Source organism: Rhipicephalus sanguineus, chromosome 10 (assembly GCF_013339695.2).
Source record: "Rhipicephalus sanguineus isolate Rsan-2018 chromosome 10, BIME_Rsan_1.4, whole genome shotgun sequence".
Taxonomy (NCBI): Eukaryota; Metazoa; Arthropoda; class Arachnida; order Ixodida; family Ixodidae; genus Rhipicephalus; species Rhipicephalus sanguineus.
The window spans coordinates 146,009,681-146,036,036 of record NC_051185.1 but is presented as its reverse complement, the minus strand read 5'-3'; the positions used below and the strand labels follow the sequence as shown (position 1 = coordinate 146,036,036).

The 26,356-nt window shown below is 45.2% G+C and overlaps 1 protein-coding gene across 1 annotated transcript in view; it reads right to left on the bottom strand.

Moving 5' to 3' along the window:
• LOC119372551 (protein NEDD1) overlaps window positions 1–26,356 on the bottom strand; it is a 55,011-nt gene that overhangs the window by 25,898 nt on the left and 2,757 nt on the right. Inside the window, exons 2-8 of the mRNA XM_037643033.2 lie at window positions 22,437–22,531; window positions 21,138–21,251; window positions 15,663–15,800; window positions 14,318–14,547; window positions 13,585–13,792; window positions 11,430–11,532; window positions 904–948 (exon numbers count right to left, since the gene is read on the bottom strand). Coding sequence (XP_037498961.1) covers window positions 904–948; window positions 11,430–11,532; window positions 13,585–13,792; window positions 14,318–14,547; window positions 15,663–15,800; window positions 21,138–21,251; window positions 22,437–22,531 — 933 coding nt within the window. The remainder of the gene's footprint in view (window positions 1–903; window positions 949–11,429; window positions 11,533–13,584; window positions 13,793–14,317; window positions 14,548–15,662; window positions 15,801–21,137; window positions 21,252–22,436; window positions 22,532–26,356) is intronic.

Below are 26,356 nucleotides of genomic sequence, written 5' to 3'. Positions count from 1 at the left end.
TTATCGTAAGGGTTGACAGCGATGAAGCCGTGCTGGTGCGATTTCCAGCTGCCGCCATCACGCCTCTGCACATTTCCACTGCTTATCCGTAAAGACATCGCCGCACGGCGCCGTGGTAGCGGCCCCTTTGAATTTCTGGTCTGCTTCACCCCATAACACTTCGGTATTGCAGCAAAGCTGACTTTCGGACTCTGCTACGGTCGCAAACAGATTGACTCGCGAAAAGCGCTGGTTCGAACCTACGAGGTGATAGACGCGGCAGTGGCAGGGGCTTCAAATAACGCCTTTCAGACCTGCAATTTGGGCAGAAAGTCTGAAAAATCGGACGCGGAAGAGTTTCAGCGTCCGAAACTTCGGATGTTCTATTACATTGACGTCTATGGGGCTGGTGACGGTGCCGCGAAAGCGTCCGAATTTTCGAGCATGTCCGGGAAATCGGGCGTTCGAAAAATCGGCAGTTGACTGTATTATCAAGATGGTAATGCAACAACATAGTACAGACAGACTAGCACCACATGACCGAGCGAATGAAACATTATGCCATTAAACTTTTCAAGAGGAAAAAAACAAGGGAATGGCACGGAAAAGACTGCAATGACGCAGCTAGACCGTGCTTGTGGTTACATACATAAACACTGCGCAATAGCACGGCAACCACAAATGAACTGTATGAAGCTTTTCAGAAGGTCACAGGCACCCCTCGCATTGCTGGCCAAAGAACTGGGATGAAAGCGCATCAACACGACTATCGCCAGCTACTGCCATGTGCTTGAATGGCCGTGGTGACAGATGCAATCATGATGAAGAGTTTCCTTGTCGTTTCAGGTCAGCAAGTACTGTACAAGCTACTGTAGCCACCGAATTATAAAAGTAGGTAAACAGTAAGCTGGAGCGACAACTCACTGCAAGGTGTTGAAGCCATTGCAAGATCTCCGGCAGCTTCTACATCTGAAAGAGTGAAGGGAGAGCTGTGTAAGGGCGCAACCATTGATTACGGTCCAACTAAAACTGCACAATATGAACTTTTGCACATAAAGCCACAAGCAATGCTTAGGAAACCCTAGCATGTTAATGTGAACATTTGTAAGCACATAGCCGCAAACATCGCTTCCCAAAGGCCACATAGAAAGAAGTGTGTGGTTGAGAAATTACGAAGCATAAAATGAGGGATGGAAGAAGGGAATGATGACCAACAAAGTCCATGTTATTCTCATAATGCCTATGTGCAGCGATGCAGTAGCAGTCAGGGTCAGCCTGAAATTCAGTGTTAAAGGGGCCCTGCAACACTTTCTCAGCAGGGTCAGAAAACGCTGCCGATCGGTAGTTGAGGTTCCCGAGACCACGCGAGCCAAACGTATCCCAGCATGCGGCCTGGAATTTACAATTAAATATCAAAGTCAGCTAGAAATTGTTCGCTCTTCTCTTAACAAACGATGCCATTAACCCAAATGACCGTGCCATAAACCGAAGGTCCACGGCCATTGGCTGATTTGAGTATCGTGAGCTGCATAGTTGCAGCCACGGGATGCCATCACGTGTCCGCACGCAATCACGCAGAGTAAGCCACGCATTTGAAGAAAAAGTGCTCAAGGTCACAACTCTCACTGACAATCGGACCCATCTTCTTGCCCCCTTGCCAGGGCTAGCTCATCTCACGTTGGACATGAGAAATTCAGCCACGTTTACAAGCCCGTGTACGCCTGCATACCTTGGACCCTAATTTAACTACGTATGCGGTCCAACCTATCATGACGCGACTACCCTGCTTTTTTGTCTGTGGCTTGAAGTGGCATCAAATGCTTATTTACTTATTGAATGGCTGAAAGGCAGTCACCAGTGAACATGGTATCGGCTTGCTCACAGATTCAAAATATGGATAATAATGGAAATACTGTATTTGCATAGGTACAAAAACAGTAAGTCTTTATTCAAGTTCACCACCGAGAGTGCCCTCCTTAACTAGTTTCTTTTTGGTGGTGGGTCAGACCTTTAAAAAGCACACCACGGAAAGTCTTGTCTTTCAATGTTGTCATGTGGCACGGATTCTCGGAGAACATCTCTTTTTTTTTTTGTTGTCTGCTCTTTTGCCTCCCCATCTAGCTTGTGATGTTTTGTTACCTGAACAACTTAGTGCCAACAACCCAACCATGTAATGACTATCAGTTCGGCAGTATACATGAACACATGGTAAGCGCAATGCACGCTTGTAAATGGACACTAAAGGCGTATATCAAGCTGACGTGGATTGTTGAAATAGTGTTCCAGAAACCTCTTAGTACTTGTTCGTGCAAAGAAAATGCTTAGCTTCAAAGAAAGTGACATTTTAGTTGTCTACATACTGTAAGTGCAATTCAAACCGGCCACCTCCAAGAACGGTCTTCCGACGGGCAGTGTGGGCATGGCAAATGCTACAACAGCTGGCATTGCAGAGCAGCAGGCCTTAGCGAAGCACAACCCAGTGAAAGCGGGACGTGCTCCATAACATCAAGTTCTTTCTCACATGAATCAGACCAAAATGCAAAAATTCCATTGTATTCCATTTTGTAATCCAATGAAATGTTTTTTCTTGTCATGGGTAGTCTCAGTGCTTGCGATTAATTGTACCGAGGCCCTACTACCGTAAAATCCCGAGCCAGTGCGGCTCGGGATTTTACGGTAGTAGGGCCTCGGTGGTTCCCGAGCCAGTGCAGCTCGGGAACCACAGTGCCAGTGCGGCTTCGCCGAAGATGCCAATAGTTTCAAAGTACTGGGTACTGCCACCATGTGCTATCCCACAACCGTGGAAGAGCTGGAAATGTTGCGTGCTTTAAAAAAAAAAGGGAAAGAAGCTTCCATGTGAAAGGCTTCGAAGCTGCAATTGTGGCGAGGTCACTAAACAAAAGTGACCGATACCTTGCACCCTGATGTCGCAAAATACAAAATTTATCTCAAAACAAACACGTTTTGAGTAGGCGTGTGCGAATAGTAACTTTTAGGTTCAAAGCGAATTCGAAGCGAATAGTGATTTTGGTCTAATAATTTCGAATCGAATTCGAATAATATATATCACGTATTATAAAGAAAAATGAGCATATTTGTCATGACGCAACCAACCTGCACAACGTTTTTTTTAAATTGTAACAAGGCATGTGCAAATATTCTTTTTGGTTCAAAGGAAGTGGAAGCAACTTTTAATAGTAACAGGATTTGGCTTTCGGTAGAATGCAAATAATAACCCGTAAAATATGTTACATTTTAAAATTTACTATACTTGGAGCATATAAGCTGGTACAACAAGTTTTTAAACTTAAAAAACAATTAATCCATGTGAGGGTAATATGTATGTTCATTTAACCTTGAAATGGGGCTTCGCGGCAGTATGAATTTTTCCTCAAAAGGTGTCTGCATGGTATAGCACCCCTCTACAGCAGCGAAACCACCTTTACAGGAGGTTACAAGCAGACTAGGGATGGTGAAATAGATTAACGATTAATCGATTAAAGGAGCACCGTTAATCGATTATTCTTCATCGATTTCCGCCTTTCAATTAATCAAATTGATCAATTAAAACTCTTCGGTTAATCGATAATGGCACCCCCCTCCCCCAGCACCGCTCCTTGACCGGTGCGCATGAATGCGAGGCGAGTGATGCCGAGACTCAGAAGTCGAGCGCGCCCACTCTTTTTCACTACAATGCATATTTGTACGCTAGCAAAACGAGCCCAAAGCCGGCGGCGGCCCTATCTCATAGAGGCAGGAATGAATTCGCCCTGATCTCCATCGACTACGGCGGCCACCTCCAAGCCCTGCCCAATGTTTCGAGCGCGGACAGGAGGCGGCCTCTCCCCGGCGAGGCAGAAATGCACTTCTCAGCTCACAGCCTACTACATTCACCTCCTCTTTGTCGTGTGCTGGTTAACCGTCGGCAAAGTACACGCGGTGCTTGCTTGCTCGCCTTATTATTACAATTTGGTGTGTATACTATTTCCTTTGTCACGTCGTAATGGAAAGCGATTGCAAGAGGAGCGCGGTGTAGACGTTGTTCACAGAAGATTCGAAAACGACGACTGCAGTGTGTGATGAAGGTGGTCGCGGATTCGAACCCGGCCGCGACGGTAGCATTTTGATGGATGCGAAATGGTAGAGGCCCGTGTACTGTGCGATGTCAGTGCACGTTAAAGAACACCAGATGGTCAAAATTTCCGGAGCCCTCCAGACTTTTCCTAGATGATTGTGTCATTTATCGCCAAATTAACAACGCATCAGATGCCCATGAACTTCAATCCGACCTTCATAAAATCGAAATATGGTGTAAGAAATGGTTAAAGGGACTGTCTACCACTCGGAAAATTTTTTCTGATAGTGGTCAGAATGAGAAGATCGTTCGTCACATCGGCGGCAACGAGTATGCTTTTGTCCCATCAAAATAGAATTATATTTTTAAGTTGATGTTGAAAATCGTGAAAGAATGACCGCTAGCATCACCCAAGCGGCGATATGGTTCAGTCTACTGGTAGGACAGGAAATCCTCGCAGGTAGACTCATTTTGCTTAAAAACAAACATGTATAACTTAAAATTGTATTTTACGCACTTGAGGCAGCTTTCGGTTGCGTCAGAGAGAAATTTGTTGCCTTTTTCTCCCTCACGCGTCTAAAAAGGCGCCCGGTAGCGCTGCTTGCGCCGCCGTCTTCGATGTCGTCTGCTTCAACTCATGCGCTACTCCATGTGGCCCTCCGCGCGGGTCGTACCGTTCCGCTGTATTGCTGTTAGGATGTCTCACATGTGTTGCGCTGTGAAGGCGTGCATTTATAGTCTCCTTTTGATGAATCAACTTGGCTTAGATTGCAGCAGCAGTGCTAAAAATATGCCTAGACGGCGATTAGAGCAAAAGAAGTGTTCTGTAATCGTATAATAAGGCTTCATTTAAGGGGAGACGCGGGTCTTGGAACGGTCAAAAATGGTCAAAAAATCGATTTTTCGCAAAGCTTATTTTCGAGGCGTTTGTACTTCTGAGCACCTACTCTCAAATTGCTAACGCTAAATTCGGTCGAGAAACGCGATAAAATCGGCTTTCAAAGCACCCCGGCAGCACTAAAATGTCCCCAAAAGGACGAAATTTGTTCGAACTTCCCGCGCGCGCCATGAGCGTTGCAGCGGGCCGAGCGCCGCCACCTTGGGCTAGATTTGAAGCTGTTTTCTTTGTGCACATTTTGCGCCATCTCAAAATGGCGTCGCTCAAGCAGAACGGCCGCCGTCGCGGGTTTTCTGAAGGTCGTTTCCAGGCCACTGATTGGCTCTCACGCGGCGCGCTTTTCAAGCGCGCCTTTCCGAGTCTCCCATTGGCTGGCGCGACCGACACGTCATTTTTTTTTTCTTTGTGTTTGGTTCTCCGCCGTGGCTGTCCGTTTGTGTGCGCCTGCTTTTGCGATCGTGCGTGTTTCTCGACGGACCGTGTCTCTACTTTGTGCCGGTAGTTTTTCCACGCGATCGAGATGCCTGGAGACTCTCGTCTGAAACCATCGACGCAACGAGCTTTTGGAAGCCGTAAAAAACGGGCTTGGAACAAGAAGGCGCCGGCTACAAGTGCACCGTCGGCAGCGGAGTTGGAGTCGCGGCCGGACCCTTTGGACCTGCCGGGAACTTCAACTGACGACACCGTGGGACCAAGTTCGACTAGCGAAACACTTCGGGTTGATGCCGCGTACTACTCAACGGCGGAGCAGGCGCAGCGAGTTGAGAGATCGGCGCAAACGAAGACCGTTCTGTCTGGAAAGTCGGCTACCCAGCGCAAGTTCGACCTTCTTGGAGTAAGCGCGGAGTGCCAGACCGGTGACGCCGGGACCGATTTTTTGCTCGTCGATATGAAAGTTTTGAATAACTTTTTTGCACAAGCGAAGTGCGACAAATGCGACGCAAAAAGTCTCAGCGTGAGGAAGGCAACGGACAAGGAGTACGGCCTTGCGGTAAAGCTTATTTTTTCTTGCAGCAGTTGTGATTTCGAGAAGAAGCAATTTTCTTCTCCGAGAGTGAGCGGAACTGCCACCATCACTCCCTTCGAAGTCAATTCATGAGGGCCATGAAGGGGATACAGATGATAGGCAAAGGTGTTGCTGCCCTTTCGGACTTTTGTGCGTGTATGAACCTTTCGCACCGAGGCTTGCACCACAAGACGTTTCAGGGACACCTAAAAAGTTTAGTGAAAGCCTGCGAAAACACAGCGACTGAAAGTGAAGCTGCTAGTGTGGCAGTAATAAAAGAGCTGTATACAGACTTCCTGAACCCCATAGGGAACATCGATGTTGTGTTCGACGGCTCATGGATGACGCGAGGTCGGAGCTCACACATAGGTGTGGGCTGCATCATTGAGCTCTACACTGGCCTTGTAATTGACCATGTTGTTTACTCAAACTTTTGTCTCGGCTGTGCCCTGGGACCACAGCCTAGAAAAAGACTCTCTGCGTTTACGCAAGGCAAATGCAACTCATCTGAAGAGCACCAACACAAAAAAGACTCTTGCAAGGAGACACAAAACGGGTGCAACTGAAGATTACAGTCCTGGACTACTTTGAAGGTATTCTCTCAAGCATAGCAACCTATTACCCAGGGTAACATGCTGCCTAACATCTAGAAGGTTCTTCCTAAAGACTGAAAAGACATGAGCAGCCAGTCGCTTGAGCCTCATACCCCATGGCTTTTCCAGAACCCCCCAGCCGCTTGTCATGGTGGGGTTTTGATCATGCTTTGCACATTGGAAAATTTTTTTAGATATGATTCCTTGGGTGGAACAAGACACTTTCTGTTTTGTTTTGAAGGGAAACAGATGGGGAACATGTGAATAAAATTTATGGTTAAAGGTTCCTTTTAGAAATTTATACAGTGCGTGTCAATCTTCAAACGCGATTTTCTCAGCTTCACATTTTTTGCCAACTTGACCAGCCTTACGGATCTTTTCATTATGTTTTTGTAAGGTAATTTTGATAAATTTTATACCGTTGAATTCGTAAGAAATAGGACTGTGGAGCTATGCTATTTTTTTGTGGCTAAGATGAACATATGAAATTTTGTGAACAATAATGCGAGCTAATTGCATTTCAAGATTACACAATGTCAATACAATTGAAAGTTCTTATATGATGATATATCTCAGTGACAATATAAATAGCATAGCTCCACATGGCAGGTCTTTGGCTACAGCTGCATCTTAAACAGAACCTAAAAATACTGAGGGAAAGTGTCTTAATGACCTGTAAGAAATTACCTAATTAGATTTCACTTATGCTCTCACAATTTGATAACTAATTGAAGTACATGAAAACTAATTATATTTTTGAAAACAGGAGGAAGAAATACATATACACACCCAATTTCATTACAATATCTCCAATAATAAAACTTTTCGTTTCGAGACCAGTGTCTCCCCTTAACCGCTAGCGCGCTGAAAACGACTGTTACATTCATTACATTAGTGTTCAGCGAAGATAATGTAATCCTACAGAAATCACATGTGCTTTCGGTTTTAATTTTTCCGGCACTACAATCGTCATCGCGTCCACCAACCAGTGTTGTGGGCATGTTTCACGCCAATGGAAGAAGACCAAACGGAGATAAAAAAGTTGTTTTAAAATTTTCTACTCACTTTCCAGAGAAACCGCTGCAGGGTTGGACACTTCAGGCTGTATGCTTTCGATTGCGGTACAAAACAGAAAAACGATGAAGGACGGTAGACAGTCCCTTTAATGTCCCTAAACATTAACAAAACATCACTAGTCTCTTCTTTGCCGACAGTACTACCCAGCTACAAGATACCTAATTAACAACACGGAAATTTCATCTGCAACTTAATACAAGTATTTAGGTGTTCATTTGTCTTCTGACCTAACATGTTCTCTTCACATAACACACGTCACTAACGAAGCTAACCGCGCTCTTGGCTGTCTACGTCGAAACCTTCATCTAGCTCCTACCCCTGTGAAACTACTCGCATATCAGACACTAATCAGGTCCAAACTTGAATACGCATGCACTGTTTGGGACCCTCACGAAACTAACAACATTAAAACACTTGAAACTGTGAAAAACCGGGCAGCAAGATTCATCTGTTTAGATTATTCATACCAGTCAAGCGTAACCAAACTTAAAACTCGCGCTAACCTTGCTATCCTTTCATTACGCCACCGTATCGCTCGTCTCTGCCTGTTTTTCAAGTTCCGCAGATGCCTGTACCGATGGTCTGCTGTATGTTGCTGAGCAATCTCGCATGGGTGACCTCAAGGAAGAGATCACGTCAGTTTGCAATTATGGTATTAACGAGGACTTCCACCATATCTAACGGACAAACGGAGAAAACATGCCGTCCCTACGAGCGCGAGCGTCATATTTACTTCCTCTTCTTCCTTGTCTCTTTTTTACCTTTCGGGGGACTACCCCACCTTCGGCCACGCTGCATGTTTCCGGTGCCTCTTTTTGACCAGTGTGGTCGCCCAAAACGCCTCCGATTTCGGTGCGCTCGAGTAGGCAGGCTTCGAGGAAATCCGACGTGCTACCGAATCGTCCATGGATGATAGACCCAAAGGCGACGGGCCATCTGTGTCCATTGGGCAAAAGTGCGAATTTTCACGAAGGCGCAAATGCGCACGTTTGATCTCTAGCACGTCTGATAGAAAGACTTGGGTCGAGATCAAACAAACAATGCCTCTCAAACAATGACATATCCTTTTTAAAGCGCCCATCAAAAATGTCGATTAATCGTTTAATCGATTAAAACATCACATCAAAACCAATTAATCGATGAAAGGCTAAATCGACGAACGATTAACGATTAATCGATTAAAAATTTTAATCGACCATCCCTAAAGCAGACAATGCGGATTTTTCCTGGAAAGGTGTATTCACGGTATAGCACCCCTCCACCGCAGTGAAACCATCTTTGCAGGGGGGTTATAGGCGGATTAATATACACCTATTCGTTCATTTCGAATACTTCGAAATTTTCAATAATTTAAGTTCGAATCAAAGCGAATTCGAATACTGTATTATTCGTTCGAATATTCGAAGTGCTCGAAAATTCGCACAAGCCTACTTTTGAGGTATCACACAGGCAGGCAAATGCATACTGGAGACTTTGGGGTGTACCATAGTACCAGTTGGCATGTACTTCGAGTCCCACCAGACACAGCTTAATGAGGTCCACTGTATGGACAGCTATCACCCCATGGACAAAACAAAAAATAACAAGTCTTCGAACTTTTTTCCTTGGCTGGAGGTGTTTAGCCAAAAACTGAAGTAACAGGCAACGAGCATCAAATGGACGAGAGCAGTCTTAGGCAGTAACTAGTTACTAGTAACGCGTTACCGGTAACTAGTTACTTTTTTCAGTAACTTGTAACTGTAACTAGTTACTTTTGTGTTAGAGGAACTTGTAACTGTAACACTGTTACTTTTTTACACGGTAACTGTAACGGGAAATGCCATTACAGTTACTTCTGTTATAAAAAATTATCCAGCTGCAACACTCGTTAAAGGCCGACGTTAAACGCTTTCCACTTATTCGAACTTCACTCTTTGCCATATGCTGTATACACCTTTCAACTTTCTACAATAGGGCTCCCCTCGCCGTTTAGGAGAGGAGGTTGCAAAGAGGATTATCTTCTCTGCAGAAGGTGGAAGTCAGAGGTTGGTCTTTAACGCAACTTCAAGTTGACTTGTAAACTAGATATCGTAAATGAATCATGTTGCAACTGAACAGCTTGCTAAGTTCACGTCCGCTTTTTTTTTTGTTCTCGGAATATATATCATTTTTGTCACTTGAGCTTGTAGCTCTGTTCTTGGTGTACCGGTGGAGCATTATGACGCCTAGTTTATAGTCTTCTTCGTCCGTGGCTCCGAGCTAACCCTGTTTGATAGGCGGCTAGAAAGTTGCAGCCCGCGAAAGGGCTGAGAGCCAGCAATACCGTGAACTAACAAAGTAATTTTTTAAAACCTCTTTGGAACTGATTGTAAACGGTTTACTCCGACATAACACAACAGTTATTAATATTATGACATAGACGTTTTGCCTCCTATGCAGGTGGCATCCTCAGGTTGTTGCAAGCCAACGCGTCGCGGCGTATGAACCATAATTCCAGGAGTGTTCTTCCCCCCTACCTTCGTTCACGAGCCAGCGTCGTCCCATTGTTTAGGTCAAAACTATGCGCTGTTGTCCAGCAGTGTTCAGGAAACCCCATCACAGAACGCGTTGCATGGGCTGCTTTAGCAACATCCCGTTTTTCCTGCCTCGTTTCGATGTAAGTCGCGTCGCAATCCCCACATTGTACTTTCAGATGACACCGCTCTGATTGGCTCTGATCGTCCGCAGGTGTATGGTCTTTGGGTTTCGCGCGAACACATGCCTCAAGGTATAACGGGGCTTAAAAACGGTTTGTATGCCCAGCGGACGCAGAGCTCTCCGAATAGGGTACGATACACATTGAACATAAGGAATAGACGCAATGGACGTCGTCTTCACTCGTGGCGCACTCTCTGTTCCTCTTCGCATGCATTTCTGGGAATCGTTAATAAACGTCGTAGGATACTGCCGTCCTTCATCAACCACGCTCTCCAGTTCTATAGTATCCAAGGGCGTTTGCTGATGCGACAGACTGAGGTGTACACAAGGATTGCTTGTGTTGGGCCCCTTTTTATAGGTTTCCTTCGTCTAGGGTTTTACCACGTGCAATTTTGACTGCTCGCCTGCCTTCGTATATTTCATTAATCAAATTCTATCATTTGTTTTGTGATCTATTACTTATTGTATACAGTAACGTGAAAGTAACGACGTTACTTTTTCACAGTAACTGTTACTGTAACAGGTTACTTTTGGAAACTCTGTAACTGTAACTGTAACAGAGTTACTTTTTTCGCTTAGGTAACTGTAACTGTAACACTGTTACTTTTTATTGGTAACGTGCCCATGACTGGATGAAAGCAGAAACAGAACACCACATTACATAAACCTACTTAAGTTTCTTGACTACTAAAGTTCCTTGGAGGGGGGACAACAAAAAAACGTGCATGTGGTGGCAATGATGGTTAAGGTGCAGGCGAAGAAGCATGCCTTGGATGAAGATTTCGATTTTTCGCTGTGGCCACATTGTAAAGGATGACGCAAGATAAATTGCAGCTTGTACACAGCTTTTATGCAAAATAAGAACAAGATTTTCGAATCCTTCATTAAATAAAAGTGTGCGATGTAGTACGCAATTGTTTACCACTTTCTTAAAACCCTCTGCAATTCGACATTCGGTTAACAGACTTTTTTTCTGGTTCTGTGAAATATGAATCAAGATTTTGCTGCACCTTTTTCAGACTCAAGACTTCCAATCGCAGGGTCGGAAACCCACAAGTGAAAAATTTCCAAGAGCAGAATTCGGTCTTTGCAAAACGTGACAACGACACAGCATGCCACACTCACCAGAGCCAAAGGAAAACCGGACGGGAAGACACAGTTCGTGCTGAGGCTGACGAGTGGTGGTGGTGGCCGCTTCGCTTGCACAGGCCTTCACAAATGCCATCATCTGCATGCAAACACCACTTTCTTTTTTTGGTGTGCGACACCAGCTGTCGGTGACAGGCTAAAGTAATGCACTGACAAATGTCCTTTTCTCCCTATTGTAGGTACAGTAAAAAGCTCATTAATTTTGCCCTCGTTAATTCGATAAATTGGATAATTTGGATGTGTTCTCTGGTCCCAGCAAGAATATTCACTGTTTAATGGCGCATCAGGCATCAGGAGACGGCTCGTAAACTTGCTGTGCTCTCAACGCTTACTTCGTGTTTAGAGAACTCAGAGCAAGAAAACGCTTCGGTTCCTGCAGCGGCCATATTCCCTTAAACCAGTGTTTTGTTGAGTTACGCGAGATCGAATCCAAAAGAGTTAGCTGCTAGCCTTCTTACTTCGTTTAACAATACAATTTGTTGGTATCGCATTCATTGCTTCGCCCTTAAGCGAAACTGAGTTTTTTTACCCGTCAGCTATTGACCCCCGAAAGCGAGGGGCAGACGTGTAACATGGGGTAGCCGCTTCACTGTGGGCCGTCAGCGACGGGCCCGCTACTGACAGCTGCGTATTTGCGGCTGCTCCGACCAGGATATATGCTTTTATTAATGAGATGACATTTTAAAAAAGCAAGCAAAAAATTCCAATTGGAACCCTAGCACGTGAGCTTGAAAGGGCAGGGCCTTTTAGGGGGTATTTACCGCAGAGTGATTACAAACTCGGACGTGCTGGCGGAAGGAATTACGAAAAAGCTCTTCCGAATGAAGATCCGTGGATAAAGTATATCCGAGGAAAAGTGTGAACGCGTTTCCACCGTTCGCGTGCTCTTCCATAAACGCAAAGCAAGGAAAATTCGATATTGTTACATTTCTACTGCTAGCGATCCCAGATTTCATTCCGCGATGTCCGGAAACAGAAGTGACAGGCATTTTAGCAGCACACATGTAGTTATTACTGAACATTACGTGCCGTGCGACGCTTGAAACGAGCTATCAGCAGCGTTTCTAGAACAGACGACGCCCGCCGATGAATTGCCGTCGCACTTTCTCGCTACCGAGAGGCCTAGACGTCACGAGCCTCTGCGGAGAGCGCGTTTTGCTGTCGAGCCGACTTGCAGAACAGAAGCTCCGTTGGCACCGTGCATGGCATCGTGGCTTATTCGGGACGCACGCGCGAGCGCTATTTATTCAGCGGAATAATTCTTGGTCCATGGTTGCGACTTTGGCAGCCCCAAGATCAAGCTGCACATGTTCTGACGCGCCGGCCGTGCGATTGCCGGTGATAGACGCCCCCAAGCCCGAGACTTTGGCGCAGTTTGGCGCAATTTTCGTCGATATTATCAGGATGGCGCAGTAAATAAAATTTGGCGCACTTTGGCGCAGTTGGCGCAGGAGTGGAATCACTGTATATACCTCATACTTCACTACACATGGACCCTCGTCACCGCGATCACGACCTGATCCGATAACAAGTCATGACCAGCTGCTGGTGTTCACTGATCACGGGGCTGATGACCTTGTTCAAGAACTGTCAAGAACGTCTTCCACACATGCACACGGGTTCGTGAAACGTGCGTGCTCTCCATCATAAGGGATATGTATAAGCACTACATATCAGCTTACCACTTCTGGTGTTGGTATAATACCCACGTTGCGGTTGGCAGCGTTACCCAACTGTAAACAACTGGTTATGTAACACATATGCGGCTCTTCAACATATATGTGTGCGTATAAAATTTATACGAATCTCTAGCGTCATTTTGTAACGTTCGGCTCAGTAAAAAAAGATTACCCCACAGTCACCTTACCGCCGCGTGCTTCGCATAACACCGACTCCCATGGTACCTGGGATCTGCCAATTTTTTGCATTGAGTAGTTCGGAAACCAAACAAATGGTCCCGTGTTGTTCGGTATAAGTGAGAATTTGTCTTAACCGAGTTCGTCTTAACGGGAGTTCACTGTATGCGGGTTCGTCTGTATCACCATCTACTCCATGGTGCCCAATGAAACGGTGCTTGTGCTAGTAAAAAGATGTGCGATACACTCGCACAGCTCCAATTCAACATCCTTACCTGTGCCTCCACCTCCTGGCTTCGCATGGTGGCTACAGCCGCGACTGGTTTGGAGTGGGCATTGAACACGCTGGGTGGAGTCTGTCGGGTGTTGCGTAGGTCGTACAAGTAAACACGACCAGACGTGCCTCCAGCCAGCACGCGTTGCCCGTCAGGCAGGAAGGCCACCGACTCCAGGGTCTCCGGTGTGGCCACGCTTGCCTGCTTGCTGCAAAACGCAGCACGTCAAACTGTCAGGTAGATGTTTTAGTACCGGACCTGCTAAAACGTGGCTACAATGTAGCATTGAGGTTCACCATTAGTCCTGTGAGGTGCCAAGTACTAATCATCAAACCACAGAAAAACAGAAGGAGACAATAGCAATGAAGTGCTACATTGTTCATGCATGTCTGGTGTCCTTGCAATAGTACTCCACACATTACAAGATGAGTGAGCATAAATTAGCTTGATTTATCAAAATAGTTAGTTCACGATAGACCATACTGCCACAAGTGTTTATTGCTTTATTTTGATGTGTTCGGGTTTCACCCGCAAGGACTGTTAACGCTCGGCGCCGACAGTGTCGCCATGTTCTAGAAGCTTCGCGATTGTTTTAGATCATTCCGTTAATTCGTTAGTGGCTACGCGGATGTGGACGCGGATGCACACAAATTTTGTCTCCAGAGCGTAGCCATAAACTGCTTCACTGTAATAACATTACAGACGAGAAAGAGGACTGCAATGGAACACATACGTGGTGGTGAGCATGTCGAAGAGGACTAGGCAGCTGTCGTGACCGGCTGTGACTGCCAGCGACTCGTTGATGGGCGACAGCGACAGGCAGCTGGAACCTCGCACGGGATGCACGGCATGCTTGCTCTTCAGGCACCTTGTGCTGCTGTCCCAGATGCACAGGTAGCCGTCCATCGAAGTGGTTACCAGCTTGAACTTACTGTGGCTTGACCACTGCAGACCAACCACGGCCTGGCGGAAAAGCAAACCAGTGCTTTGACTCGAGACAACGCTCCACAAGGGTGAGCATTAGCGCTGGTTGGTCATTCACTATTGTGAGCTTAAGAAAAGCCCGACAATGCGCCAGTTGGTTAAACATGATCAACTTTCTTTGCAGAAAACTGCAAGTGCTGGACACTTCAAGTAAAGAGACATACAGAACACATTAGCACAAACGTTGTTCTGATGTGTTCGGTATGCATCTTTTCTCGCCGTGTTCAGTACTTTTTCTAGTTCTGCGCAGAGAAAGCTGATCACTAGAGGCCGGATTTTTAGGCACTAAAAAAGTTTGTTTTAGGCACCAAAAATAGGCAGGTAAAACACCGTTTTAGGCCTCCAAAATCGTAAATATAGGCAAAATAAATTTTTACATAAATTCATATAATTTCAAACAAAGATGTGCCCGACCTGTATGTACGACAGGAAAGCCAGAAATTATGTTTATGATGGCACAAAAGCGCCAATGGTTCAGCATAGCCATGCAATTGTCCCTTTACCCACACGGCTCGCAGAACACGGTCTCTCCTTTTATTGCCTAGCATGGCGAGTCATGTGCCCACTGCCGAATCAACGCACTCCTGGGTCTCTTTCTTTTTGGCGTGCCTGAGAAGGGCAGCACAGGAGCAGATACCCACACCGCTAAAAGACCAGAAGGGAGGGATGCCTCGTAATGGCCGGGGCTAATCGCGTAGGGTCAATTTCTCCCCTGCTGGTGAACACCCCAAAGGGGTGTTCACCAGCAGGGGAGAAACTGATGCGAGTGTTTTGTGTGGACGCTGTTTCACTTTAATGTCCCCTTAACAGGAGCCTCTACTACTGATCGGCAGCGTCTTATGACCACGTTCAAGAAGCATTGTAGGGCAACTATAATTAGCACAGTTATTAGAGCAAGGGGGTGCGATTTGAGAGGTAGCCATGGCTACACTCGGCACAATAATCACCGAAACACACGGAACTGAAGACACGAGTATACAACAAAGTGCCTGTTCCTTATGCCTCCTTCCGGTTTATGCTGCCCGAAGCCACGAACCTCTACAAACTACGAGCTACAAAGCAGCATTTGTTCTCCGAATAATGCCCACTCCTACCTTTCCGGTTGGTGCACTGAGATTCCTTGAGGTCCTTGTGTCCACAGAGAGGAGGGCCACGCTGCCGTCATACGCACCGCTTGCCACAAAGCTGTCATTCTCGTTGTACGACACGCACGTCACCTTTTCCTTGTGTGGCTGCGGGTTACAGACACAATTTCATTATTAAAATTTAACAAAGTTTGAAATGAACTTTATTAATATGCACAAAGAGAAACACGTTACAAGCATTTGGATCCTTAGCAGAATCCATGCAACTATAATATACATAAATTTAAAGGCAAGACACGGTTATACAATAATTTAACGTGTTAGCTTAGCATACAGCACATAATGAAAACATCTAACTTGTATACAACAGTTAGTATTTTAGGTTAGCATAAACATACATCATTATAATTGTTGGGAACTAAAAAGCCACACACATATAAGCAACGCAAAGTGTGCGTGTTTAACAACGTGAGTGTATTGCGAGAGAACACATGGCCTCTTCGTGTTTACATCTGTGCGCGGCTGTGAACTATGTACTATTGCAGCCGCCGTGAACTCGGGACATGTAGTCACATTTCCCTGGGACACTGCTCTCGCCATGTATTGTAAGCAGAGAGCGATGTAATGGCCCTCCTCCTCCTCGAGCACCCAGCTCCATCGGAGCAGTCTGCTAGAGGCTCTGTAACTACGAGCAGCTTAATAAAGTTTCTCTTCCACCCTCTGATCCTGCGTTCTTGATATACAACAATAATTACCCAGTCTTTTTTTTCTGATCTCAATTTCAAAAACTCCATTTCTTATAATTTTTACATTAAAGAGACTTTGGAAATAGAAGCAAGGTATAAAATTGTTTGTAAAAAATTGTCATGTCCCTGTTTAACGAAAAGGAAATACAGTAGAACCCCACTGTTACGTTCCTCACTGCTGCGTTTTCCCGGCTGTTACGTCGTTTTCCGCCGGTCCCGGCATAGCTCCCATAGTATACAATGTATTGGGAACCCCGCTGTTACGTCGTAACTGTAGGACCGTTCCCGTATGATACGTCGCGAAGTGCGCTCGGAGCCGACCGAGTGACTACCAAAGAGAGCGGCCATGGTGCATTTTCACGCAGTTTGGCCTCGTTTGACCGTAATATTAGCCGCATGAGAGGCGCAAGCAAGAGAATCTTTCAATTGATGCAAACAAAAGCATGGCCTTCGAGATTTAAATTGCAAAGATGGCGTCTATGACATAACTGCTCGCGAAAGCAAGGCCTTCGAGATTGGCATTTACTATTGACAAAAGCATAGCCTCTGAGATTTGTATTGCACAAACATGGCGTGTATGACGTAATTGCTTGAGAAAGCAAGGCCTTCGAGATTGGCATTCACTTCTGCCATCGCGTTGGCGTAGACTCATCATCATCGTTATTTGTCGGAGAACAGGAGGAGTTTGAGCTGGTTGGAGCTCGCGTGGTCGTGCATGCAGTTCGCGGTCGGACTCGCCGCGCCGATCGCGATTGCGTGTGCTTAGTTCTTTCATGCCTACAGCTGTTGGTGTTTAAAAAATCACATACGTTGATTACATTTCTGTGGATGAGGCCGTCCTAAGCTCCGCGTTTCTATCCATCGACTAGATCGCGGCTGAGCACGCCAATTTTCGTGCTGCTCGTAAGAATTGAAATAAACAGGGTGTCTACCGAGTTGACTTTTCTAAATTCCCCGAGTTTTCCAGGTTTTCCTTGAGTGTTTTTGCTAAAATTCCCTGACTGAAGCAGAACTTTGTTTTATGTCAAGATGGGTAGAGACCATATCGCTCGGTGATGTCACTCTCTAATACGCACGTTAGAAAATAAAAACGACTTAATCCCATTTAAATATTACATAGAACAGTTGAACCTCAATATATCGAAGTTGGTAAAGGCGGCAACTCACTTCGTTATATCGAAACTTCGTTAAACTGAACTTCGACCTTTCATGCAAGGCATAGTTACTGAAGGATTAATCTTAAACTGAAAATGCCACAAAAATGCTCAACTAATATGGCAACATGAAAAAACTTTTTATTTTTGCGTGAAAAAAAAAAATCAATTTTGTTGAGCCTGAAGTGCAGCAATCACAGTTAAATGCCTTGCCGAGTGTCACATGTATATACGAAACAAATGCCGGTTTAATGCATTGTGGTATTGCGCTTGTTCTGCTGCTGCGGGTTGTCAAATCCTTGCGCGTTGCCCAGAGCAATGCAACGCCTTTGCTACGATGTTGCCCAGCCGAACCATTTGCTCTCCACGAACGCAAAACATCGAAAACCATCCCACGTTAGAAAAAAATAGTTACAGTTTCACCGCGAGAGCAAAACAGTAAACCCGATAGCAACAAATAGGAATTTTATATGAATATAGGCTGCCAGCTCGCTCCTTCAGAAAACGCAGCCGCTGCACTGAGAGAAGTGCCCTATCTATGGCTCAGGGGCGGATTCAGGTACCTAATGGGGGGGGTCCAAAGGCTGAAGCCCCCGCTCAGCAATGCATTTTAGTGGGTCACGCATATTTACAACAGCCCAGACGGGATTATGGCGGTGCGTAAGAAGCCTTCGTTGTAAATGTGCATAGGGAAGCAGGAAAAAGTAGAGCGATGAGAGAGGTAGAGAGCAGGGACAAGAGTCTCTACCCCTTTTGGGCAGTGGCAGGCAAAGCAACCTGAGAAAGGGGGCAAACTCAACAGGCAGCCTGACAAAGGAGGTGGATGACAGGCACTGAAGGGAGGGGGCGGGGGCTGGCTTAAGGGGGGGGGGGGGAATCGCCGCTACGCCCCCCCCCTTGGATCCGCCATTGCTATGGCTTCAACGGAAGTTTTGCAATTAGAGCACAACACCTGCAAAGGTATGAGCCGTCTGCTGATCCCCACTAAAGATACCGCTGCGCACGCGACCACGCCCGCTGGTACAAAGTACGCACTTCCTGTCGGACTCACGCAGCCCCCCCCCCCCCAACCTTCCCAACGCGCTGGCTCCTATCTCCATGTGCTCATCGCGCGAATGAGACGGTCGGCTCGTTTCATCTCTGCTTAAGCCCCGTTCGTCGGCAGCGCTCGTGCGCTTTCACTCGCGCATGGAGCATACAACGCGCGGGGTGATGTAATCGCGATTTGGACTTGATAAGGAAGATCATGACGAAGGCATAAAATTCGCGTCGGAGTGTCTATACAATTGCTATCGCAAAAAAAAGAGCAATACATCTGCGGGCTAGGATCTCATGAAAGCATGGCAACAGCCTGAATTACGGCACATCCGATTATGGTGGAAACGTTACTGTTTTCCGACATCGCGCGCCGAATCGAGCCAATGGGACCCGTGCTGGTGTCGCGAATTTCGGTCGCCGCTATGCCTTGGCTCTGAAAAGTTTTGTAATTCGGCTTTGTAGCAAACATCCACGTGGTGTGGCTGGTAATTGCGAGCTGCAGCCCCCTAAAACATCGGTCGACTGCCTAAAACTTGTTTCAGCATGTGCCCTCATCAGGGAAAAAAGAAAAAAAAAAGCTTTCACTTGCTGTGAGTTACGCTAGCTCTTGCCTGAAAATTTATTCTATTCTTCACGGAGTCCTAAATAGCACCTTTGAAGCTCGGGATCCGAGCGAGTGAGCTCTCCGATAACAGCCAACAAGCGTCGTCTTTTTTCTCGCCGATCGGGATGGCTTGCCAGATACCAGCCTTGTCGAAGACATCCGTTTCCTGAACGATCGCGATCGCTTGCAAGAAAACTCAAGCTCGTTACATCTACTGCTACCGCTTCTACAACTAATCATGCTTGTGACTTGACACGCGGCGATAACAAAAACACCATATCGGGCGCTAACGCACAGCACGCGCGAGAAAGAATACAGAACTACGCCGCGTAGTCACAGAACACCCTGACAACATTGCGCGATACGATGTGTCGTGGTTCATGGTTCCCGCATGCCGCGCATTAGCCTGATTCTCTCCCACTCCACCGCTCCGAAGGCGATGACAGCATCGAGGTGCGCCACTTCCCCGCAGCCGCAGCGGCCGTTCGATTTGAAAAATGCGGTCACAAAATATCGAGCCAGCGCTACCGCGACTTTCGTTGCCTTTCAATAAAGTTACTGTGGATTTTCCCTGATGGGAGCACAATTTCCCTGAGAATTTCCAGACTACCCAAAATCCCTGAGAATTCCCGGTTTTCCCGGTCGGTAGACACCCTGAATAAAATTCTGTACCACTAAATATTTTGCCGTTCTTCCTGTTTTTCGGCTCTTACGTTTCCCCGTCTCTTACGTTTATTTCCTACGGTCCCTTCAAAAACGTATCAGCGGGGTACTACTGTATAATGATTATTGCACAGGTATACTTTCAGAGAATGAGACGTAATTTTTTATTTTAGAGCAACGTTTTAGGGTTTTACGGACTAAAACCACGATACAATTATGACGCATGTCGTCACTGAGAACTCCAAAAACTTTTCATTACCTGGGTGGTTTCTTCACTGTGCACCGAAATCGAAGGACACTGACATTTCTGCATTTCAAGCCTATTGTGAAATGCAGTCGTCATGCATGGAAATCGAGCCGCCACCTTCGAGCTTAGCGGTGCAACACTTCAGCCACTAAGTGGCTGTGGTGGGTACACAGGAAAAATCTGTACGTCTCTTATTGTGTAGAGGAACAGATGTTTGGGTGCATCTATCACAGGTGTTCCAACATACAAGATGTGCCTGCTGGTCCGACACGAGTGCAGAGAGGCCTTTGCGATGACCCTCAAATGCAAGTAAACTTCTAGCCAGCCCAAGATCTATGAAGGTAGGTCCAATATAGCGAGGTGTAGCAAAATGTTGACATTGACCCCGACTTTCCCCAACTCGCAGTATTCAAAAGCACTTAAAGTGACCAACAACAGGCCAGAACGCGTGATTAGATTCTGGTGGAAGTTAGAAGACCGTGAATTATAGTAACCGATTCAAGCATCATTTTCCCGATGCAGTCATCCTATCCTGTTATGCATGATTGTGGCTCTCCTGCTGCGTGGGAGAGAGTAGCATTTGGCTCGCATATTGCCGCGTGCACGCCTTTTTGTATTTCCATGTAACCCATCTGTTACACGTATAGCTACTGTCTTTCGCAAATCACGCCCGTGTGTCTAGGAAGCTTCCAGGTTATTTTAGAATCTTCTGATAGGCTTGAGTGCGCAAACGCAAACAGTTGAGTTTGTTCTGGAACTAGCGCTAAGACTTGAATGTTCGATGCCACATGTATAAGTGCCGGTGCGCCTAGCCGCAGATCAGATTATCGACGGCTGATGCTCTGTTCGCCGCTATCAGTGTACAGTGTGCATTGCTTGCTGTAGTTTGACTCAGTTTCCTGGCCACAAGTTCGGCCAAATAAAGAGTTTCAGCTTGGATACACCGACTGCTGCCTTCCTCAACGTCACAACCCCTTGGCAATAATCACGACAGCATGCTCTACAGACTAAGCATTTCGCAGTAGTACGTACCTTGTACGAGTAGTATACCTTTCCATTTCTAAGCAGCTGCACAGTGCCATCAATCAGACCGACACACAGGCTGCTACTGTCATTGTGGCTGAATGCACAACAGTAGCAGGGACCCTATGAGAGGAAACATGCCATAGATGAAGACTGAGTAATTAGAAAGGCACCGAAGAAGAAACACTTAGCCCTTTTAGGAGAGACCTGTGAATATGTGAAGTTTGCACAACATTAGTTCAAGGCACACGATATCCTACTGCAACAACATTATATGTTGATTTGTGTGTTCTATAGTAATTATTCCTAATTAGATTTTAAGTATCTATCCTGAAGTCATTCATTTGTTGTTTTGTACACCTAGAACAAAATCACAGACTGGAAATATAATGTAATTTTGTTTTCGGTTATATTCTTCGAGCAAAGAAATATGCTTTCGACATGGCTCATGGAAAGCGGCACGTTGAACGACTTGTCGAACGTGGTAGTGCGTTCAGCAAAGTTAAATGAAGACATTTATTATGCAGGAGCTTCAATTCATCCAAACCTCAGCGTATTTTGCTCTTAGCCACTAGCCAACACAATTGAGAAAAACAAGTTGCGACACAAATGCGTACAAAGCGTCTTGAAGTGTTAAATGTCTGTTGTAATATAGTGAATATAGGAGGTCAGAGTGGTAAAGAGTTCTTTAACTACTACATGTAGGCACACACCCTCACGAGTACACCAACTCAAGCTCACTCCACTCAAGTTTCAAACGAGTGATAACATTAGAGAGTTTCAGAGTTTAGGTGGACACAAACGCAAACACGGGTGAATGTCCATAAACATGAATACAAGTGAAAGTCAGTGTTAATCTAAATGGAAGTGACCATGAACACAAGTGTGTGTTGGCAAGTATGAGTGAGAATCAGTGTGAACACGAGTAATGTTAACACATTTGCGTGATTCAGTACGGAGCCCGTAAAAGAACAGCGAAGTGACTGTCCAGTTATTGTGATGAACTTTTTTAGCAACTTGTGCTCTGGACAGTTCTGTCAACTGTGTGCCAGGGAATTTTCAAAACAAATGAATCCAATTCTTGGCGAAAATATGTACATGTTATTTGGTTGAATTCAAATGGTATTTGTAGTACACTGATGAACATTTCGCTCTTTTTGACAAAAATGACTGCTGCCTGGCTTAAACGGCCAGTAAACAGGCACCGACTATTTTTTTTCTTTTTTTTTTACACCCACCAAACAAGCTTGCCCATTCGTGCAGAAGGCCGTGACAACCACATTTGTGCTGCTACTTGGGCATGCTCACCTCGACTTTTGTCCGCGCATGTCTGTGCTCCGTTTTTGTGAAATCTGTGATGTTGACAAAGTTGCAGAACTGAGAGACCGAGGCCAGCCGTTGTCCTGTGAAAAATATCCCCAACACAATTTCTTCAACGACCATCACTCAACAAAAAATAAAATCCAACGGCACTACCAAATTATGCACAGGTTGTTTTCTTTGCCTTCATTTTTTTTTTGTTCAGATTTTTGATGCTAGCATGAAGACAACGATGTGAGCAGTGAACAAATAAAATCATCTCAGCTTGAAGCATCTCACCCCATTTTGGAGCTAGCAAAGAAATGTGACTGAAGTATAGCAATAAACAAATTGAACAGCTCCTACCTGTGGCAAGTCACTTTGCCACAGGTAGAAATTTGTTGTTTCTACAAAACAAATTCTGCTATGATGTTCTTACCTTTGCTAACATGCCAATTCATATAATTTATTGGCAGTGCTAAGTCATTATCAGGGCAATAGGAAATGCACACAGGGCAACTAGAACACTGACACATCGGTGAAAACAAGTATTGCAAGAGACTAGCACAAATATGAAACAAAAAGCTGGCTTTCACAAGCTGCAGTTCCGTTGCAGCAAACATTTCTGTAGACAAGCACTTCATGAATAAGAATAAGGCAAAAATATTCTTTGGAGTGGCACATCAGGGGAAAAAAAAAATACCTCAAGGAAATGTTTATTCTTGTCATAATGCACATACTAAATATTAATAAGAACCTTTCTTCAGAAGCAATTCTAGCGGTGTGTGTGTTTTCCTGTGGTCAACATAAGGTGGAACACCAAAAGCAAGCTTTGTTGAAGAAGACATTAAAGGAGTCCTGACAAAAATTTTCGCCCCGCGTTTTTTTGCTGCAATGTGTCGTTGGGGGCCTGTTAGTCATAACACGGCACATCGTTTGCTGCAGCGCGCGACAGATAAATAATTACAAGCTCCTCATTACAGACACAGCCTCAGTTTCGGTTTGACAGAGCTCCAAAAACGACAAGCCGCCGGGTGCAACTATCACCACCTAGCGAGTGAAACGCTCGGTCACATGAGCACACATAACAGTGACGCATTTCCGCGCGGTCTGTCGTCGCCGGGCTCATCGTTGTCTGATGGAGACGATTTTCTTGCGGCGGGGATGGAAGGAATTTTCGACGTGGCGAATCATTTCAGGTTTGACCCGCTGGCGAGGAGCGATTCGTCGGGAAGCGCGTCAAAACAAAAATGGCGGCTGCGACGTCATAACTTGTACCGGCTGCAACGGTTACGTAGGGGAAGTAGGGGGGTCACCTCGGGTCACCTCCGAGGGTGTCAATGCACCAGGCGCGGCCTATAATGCTGGATCGCGCTCGCAAACTTCAAAATTCATATAAAATACCTTCTTTGTTCGCTGTCGATATTTTGCAGATGGTACACGCACGTACACTGGAATCAATCCAGCAGGCTATCTCGGCAGCGAAATTTTGTGCCAGTACCCCTTTAAAGGGAAACATTACATCAGACATAAATTATTGTTTCGAAACTCCATTACAATTATTTTCCATCAGATTAATTATTAGAGGAGGAAATGAAGTATGAAGTTTCATGTTTGAACGTCATGCTGAAACTTCAGCACATAAATTTTAGTCAGTGTAAAATCACGAATTCCAACATTTTTTTTGTGTGTTTTCGGATACACTGGTTGAGTGAAATTTACTGAAACTTCCTTACATTAAGAGTGTCCATCAGAATGCAATGCATCATTTTTAGTGACGAACAATTAATTAGGCCCTAGCAAACTCAAAATCTCATGTCAGGGCAAGCTGGTGCGGGAATTCCAAGGCGGTGTCACAATCTTCACTTTATTTTTGTCTGTTTTCTAGTTTACCAAGAGAGTTCTCGCTGCAAGAGTCGTGCTTTCGGTATTGCGAAATGGTAATTTACTTTAACGATAAAAATCGTTCTCTGCAGTGTCCCTTTAATGCCATGTAAACGTGCAATTTGTATAAAATTTTCTCACTGAATCTGAAACAAGTGCACATAACACTGTGCATTACGTGTTCAATATAGCTGCAACAGAGTATTCTGAATTCATATATTTTTTCTTTGCACATTTCAAAAGAAAGAGTTCCTTGACAAACTTATCCATCACTCTTTTTACTTGATTTCTACATGAATTATTCACTAAGTGACGGTCCAAAGACTTTTAGACAACTGTGTGCCCAAAACCAAAACTTAAAAAAGAAAAAATAGATCTTTGGAGTTGGAAAACTCATTCCAAAACAATGAAGTTAACATGCACTGGGATATTAACTACCCTAAAAGCGGTAACAGCCCCTGTGCATGATCTCTGTCCACCAAAACATGTTTTCCTGAAGTTGAGGCATGATAACAGTTATACAAGGATGGCATACCTGCCAAGTGGAAGCAAATGCACAGAACAGGACATAAGTCCACCAAGTTTTTTGCCACAACACTGTGTTTATTACAACTTTATTTCTTTCTGTGGGGAGATGCCATATTGAGCCAACTGTATCCTGAGGTGCTAAATATGAGTAGTGTCAGTGTCTGCATTTACACTGAGAACTGAATGCAAGTATTCACGAGAGTGACTACCACAAGATCATGTGCACAAGCTTATGTTCGCACTCTAATATGGGCCCATAATAAACACAGATTCTTCTCACCAAGCCAGGCCATTAAAGAGCAGCATTTGAGAAGTCAAAGGCATAACCTTCAGCAACAGAACAGTGAAGCCAGCAAGCTTACAGTGCTATGCACACGCTCACGGACAAGCTGCAGAATCTGTCCTGCAGATTTTCTGTACTGGAAAAATTCACTTGAACAGGCAGTGAAACCCGCAAGTGTTGTACGCGGTGTAAATTGTCACACGTCCGCCTTTTGCGGACATCTGTGCTACATTGCAGAAACAGCTTACAAGAGCACGTTTCAATCGTTAAAAAAAAAAGGAATCGTAAAATTATTAAATTCTGGGGCTTTACAAGCCAAAAAATATGATCCGAGCCCCAATAAATTGTCCAGTTGTCAGAACGCTGGCTCCAGCAACTTTCTTTGCTCCCCAGCTTCGTCACAGCAAGAGCATTTACTCTCCAACCCACCGTACCGTGCGCAAGTCGATTCTATGTTATTATGCATGCAAATTTCTCAATTTCATTGTTTCACCTCAAACACACCTCCAGTCGGGGTTTTTAGCAAGAAGGGAGACTTGGGCGAGTGAGTGGTAATTCATAATGAACAACCTGCAGTGCTAAGCGGATGAAGATAGAGGCTTTAAATTATTGTTGGCTACAAGGACTACCTTAAAATGACCTAAATCTACACTATATCTAAATTAATGAGAATAACTGCAGTTATTGCATCGAACTAAATCTTAAATATGAATTTAAAACTAGCATTTTTGCTTGTTGCTCTTCACGAGAGCACAGCAAATAAATGACATGCTCAGAAACAGCGAGTCATTAAACAAGCGTGGCAAGTTCAAATCTTCAGGTGGCTTCGTAGTGCTCATAACGAATAAACAGTTAGGATTAGAGATCACTGAAGTCACTCACCAATACAAAAATCCAGCAGCTTTGCAAAGAAAGGGAGAAAGAGAAATTCTCCGATGAGAACAGATAAAAAAGCATGTTTTGAGGCATGCAGCATGCTATAGTCTGGTACAAGTTTATGAAGTCTGCGGCATTTCCTCCTCGCTGTTTCTCACGTATATTAATAACATTGCCGAGGATGTATTATGCAAAATACATCTGTATGCGGACGACTGTGTGGTTTATCAGTGCATTAGGCCTTCCACTGACCACGAGTACCTGCAATGCAATTTGGACTGTATAACGCACTGCTGTCTTGGGTGGCTCTGAACCCTAGCAAGTGTCAATACGCCTCACTCACATGCAAACACAATTC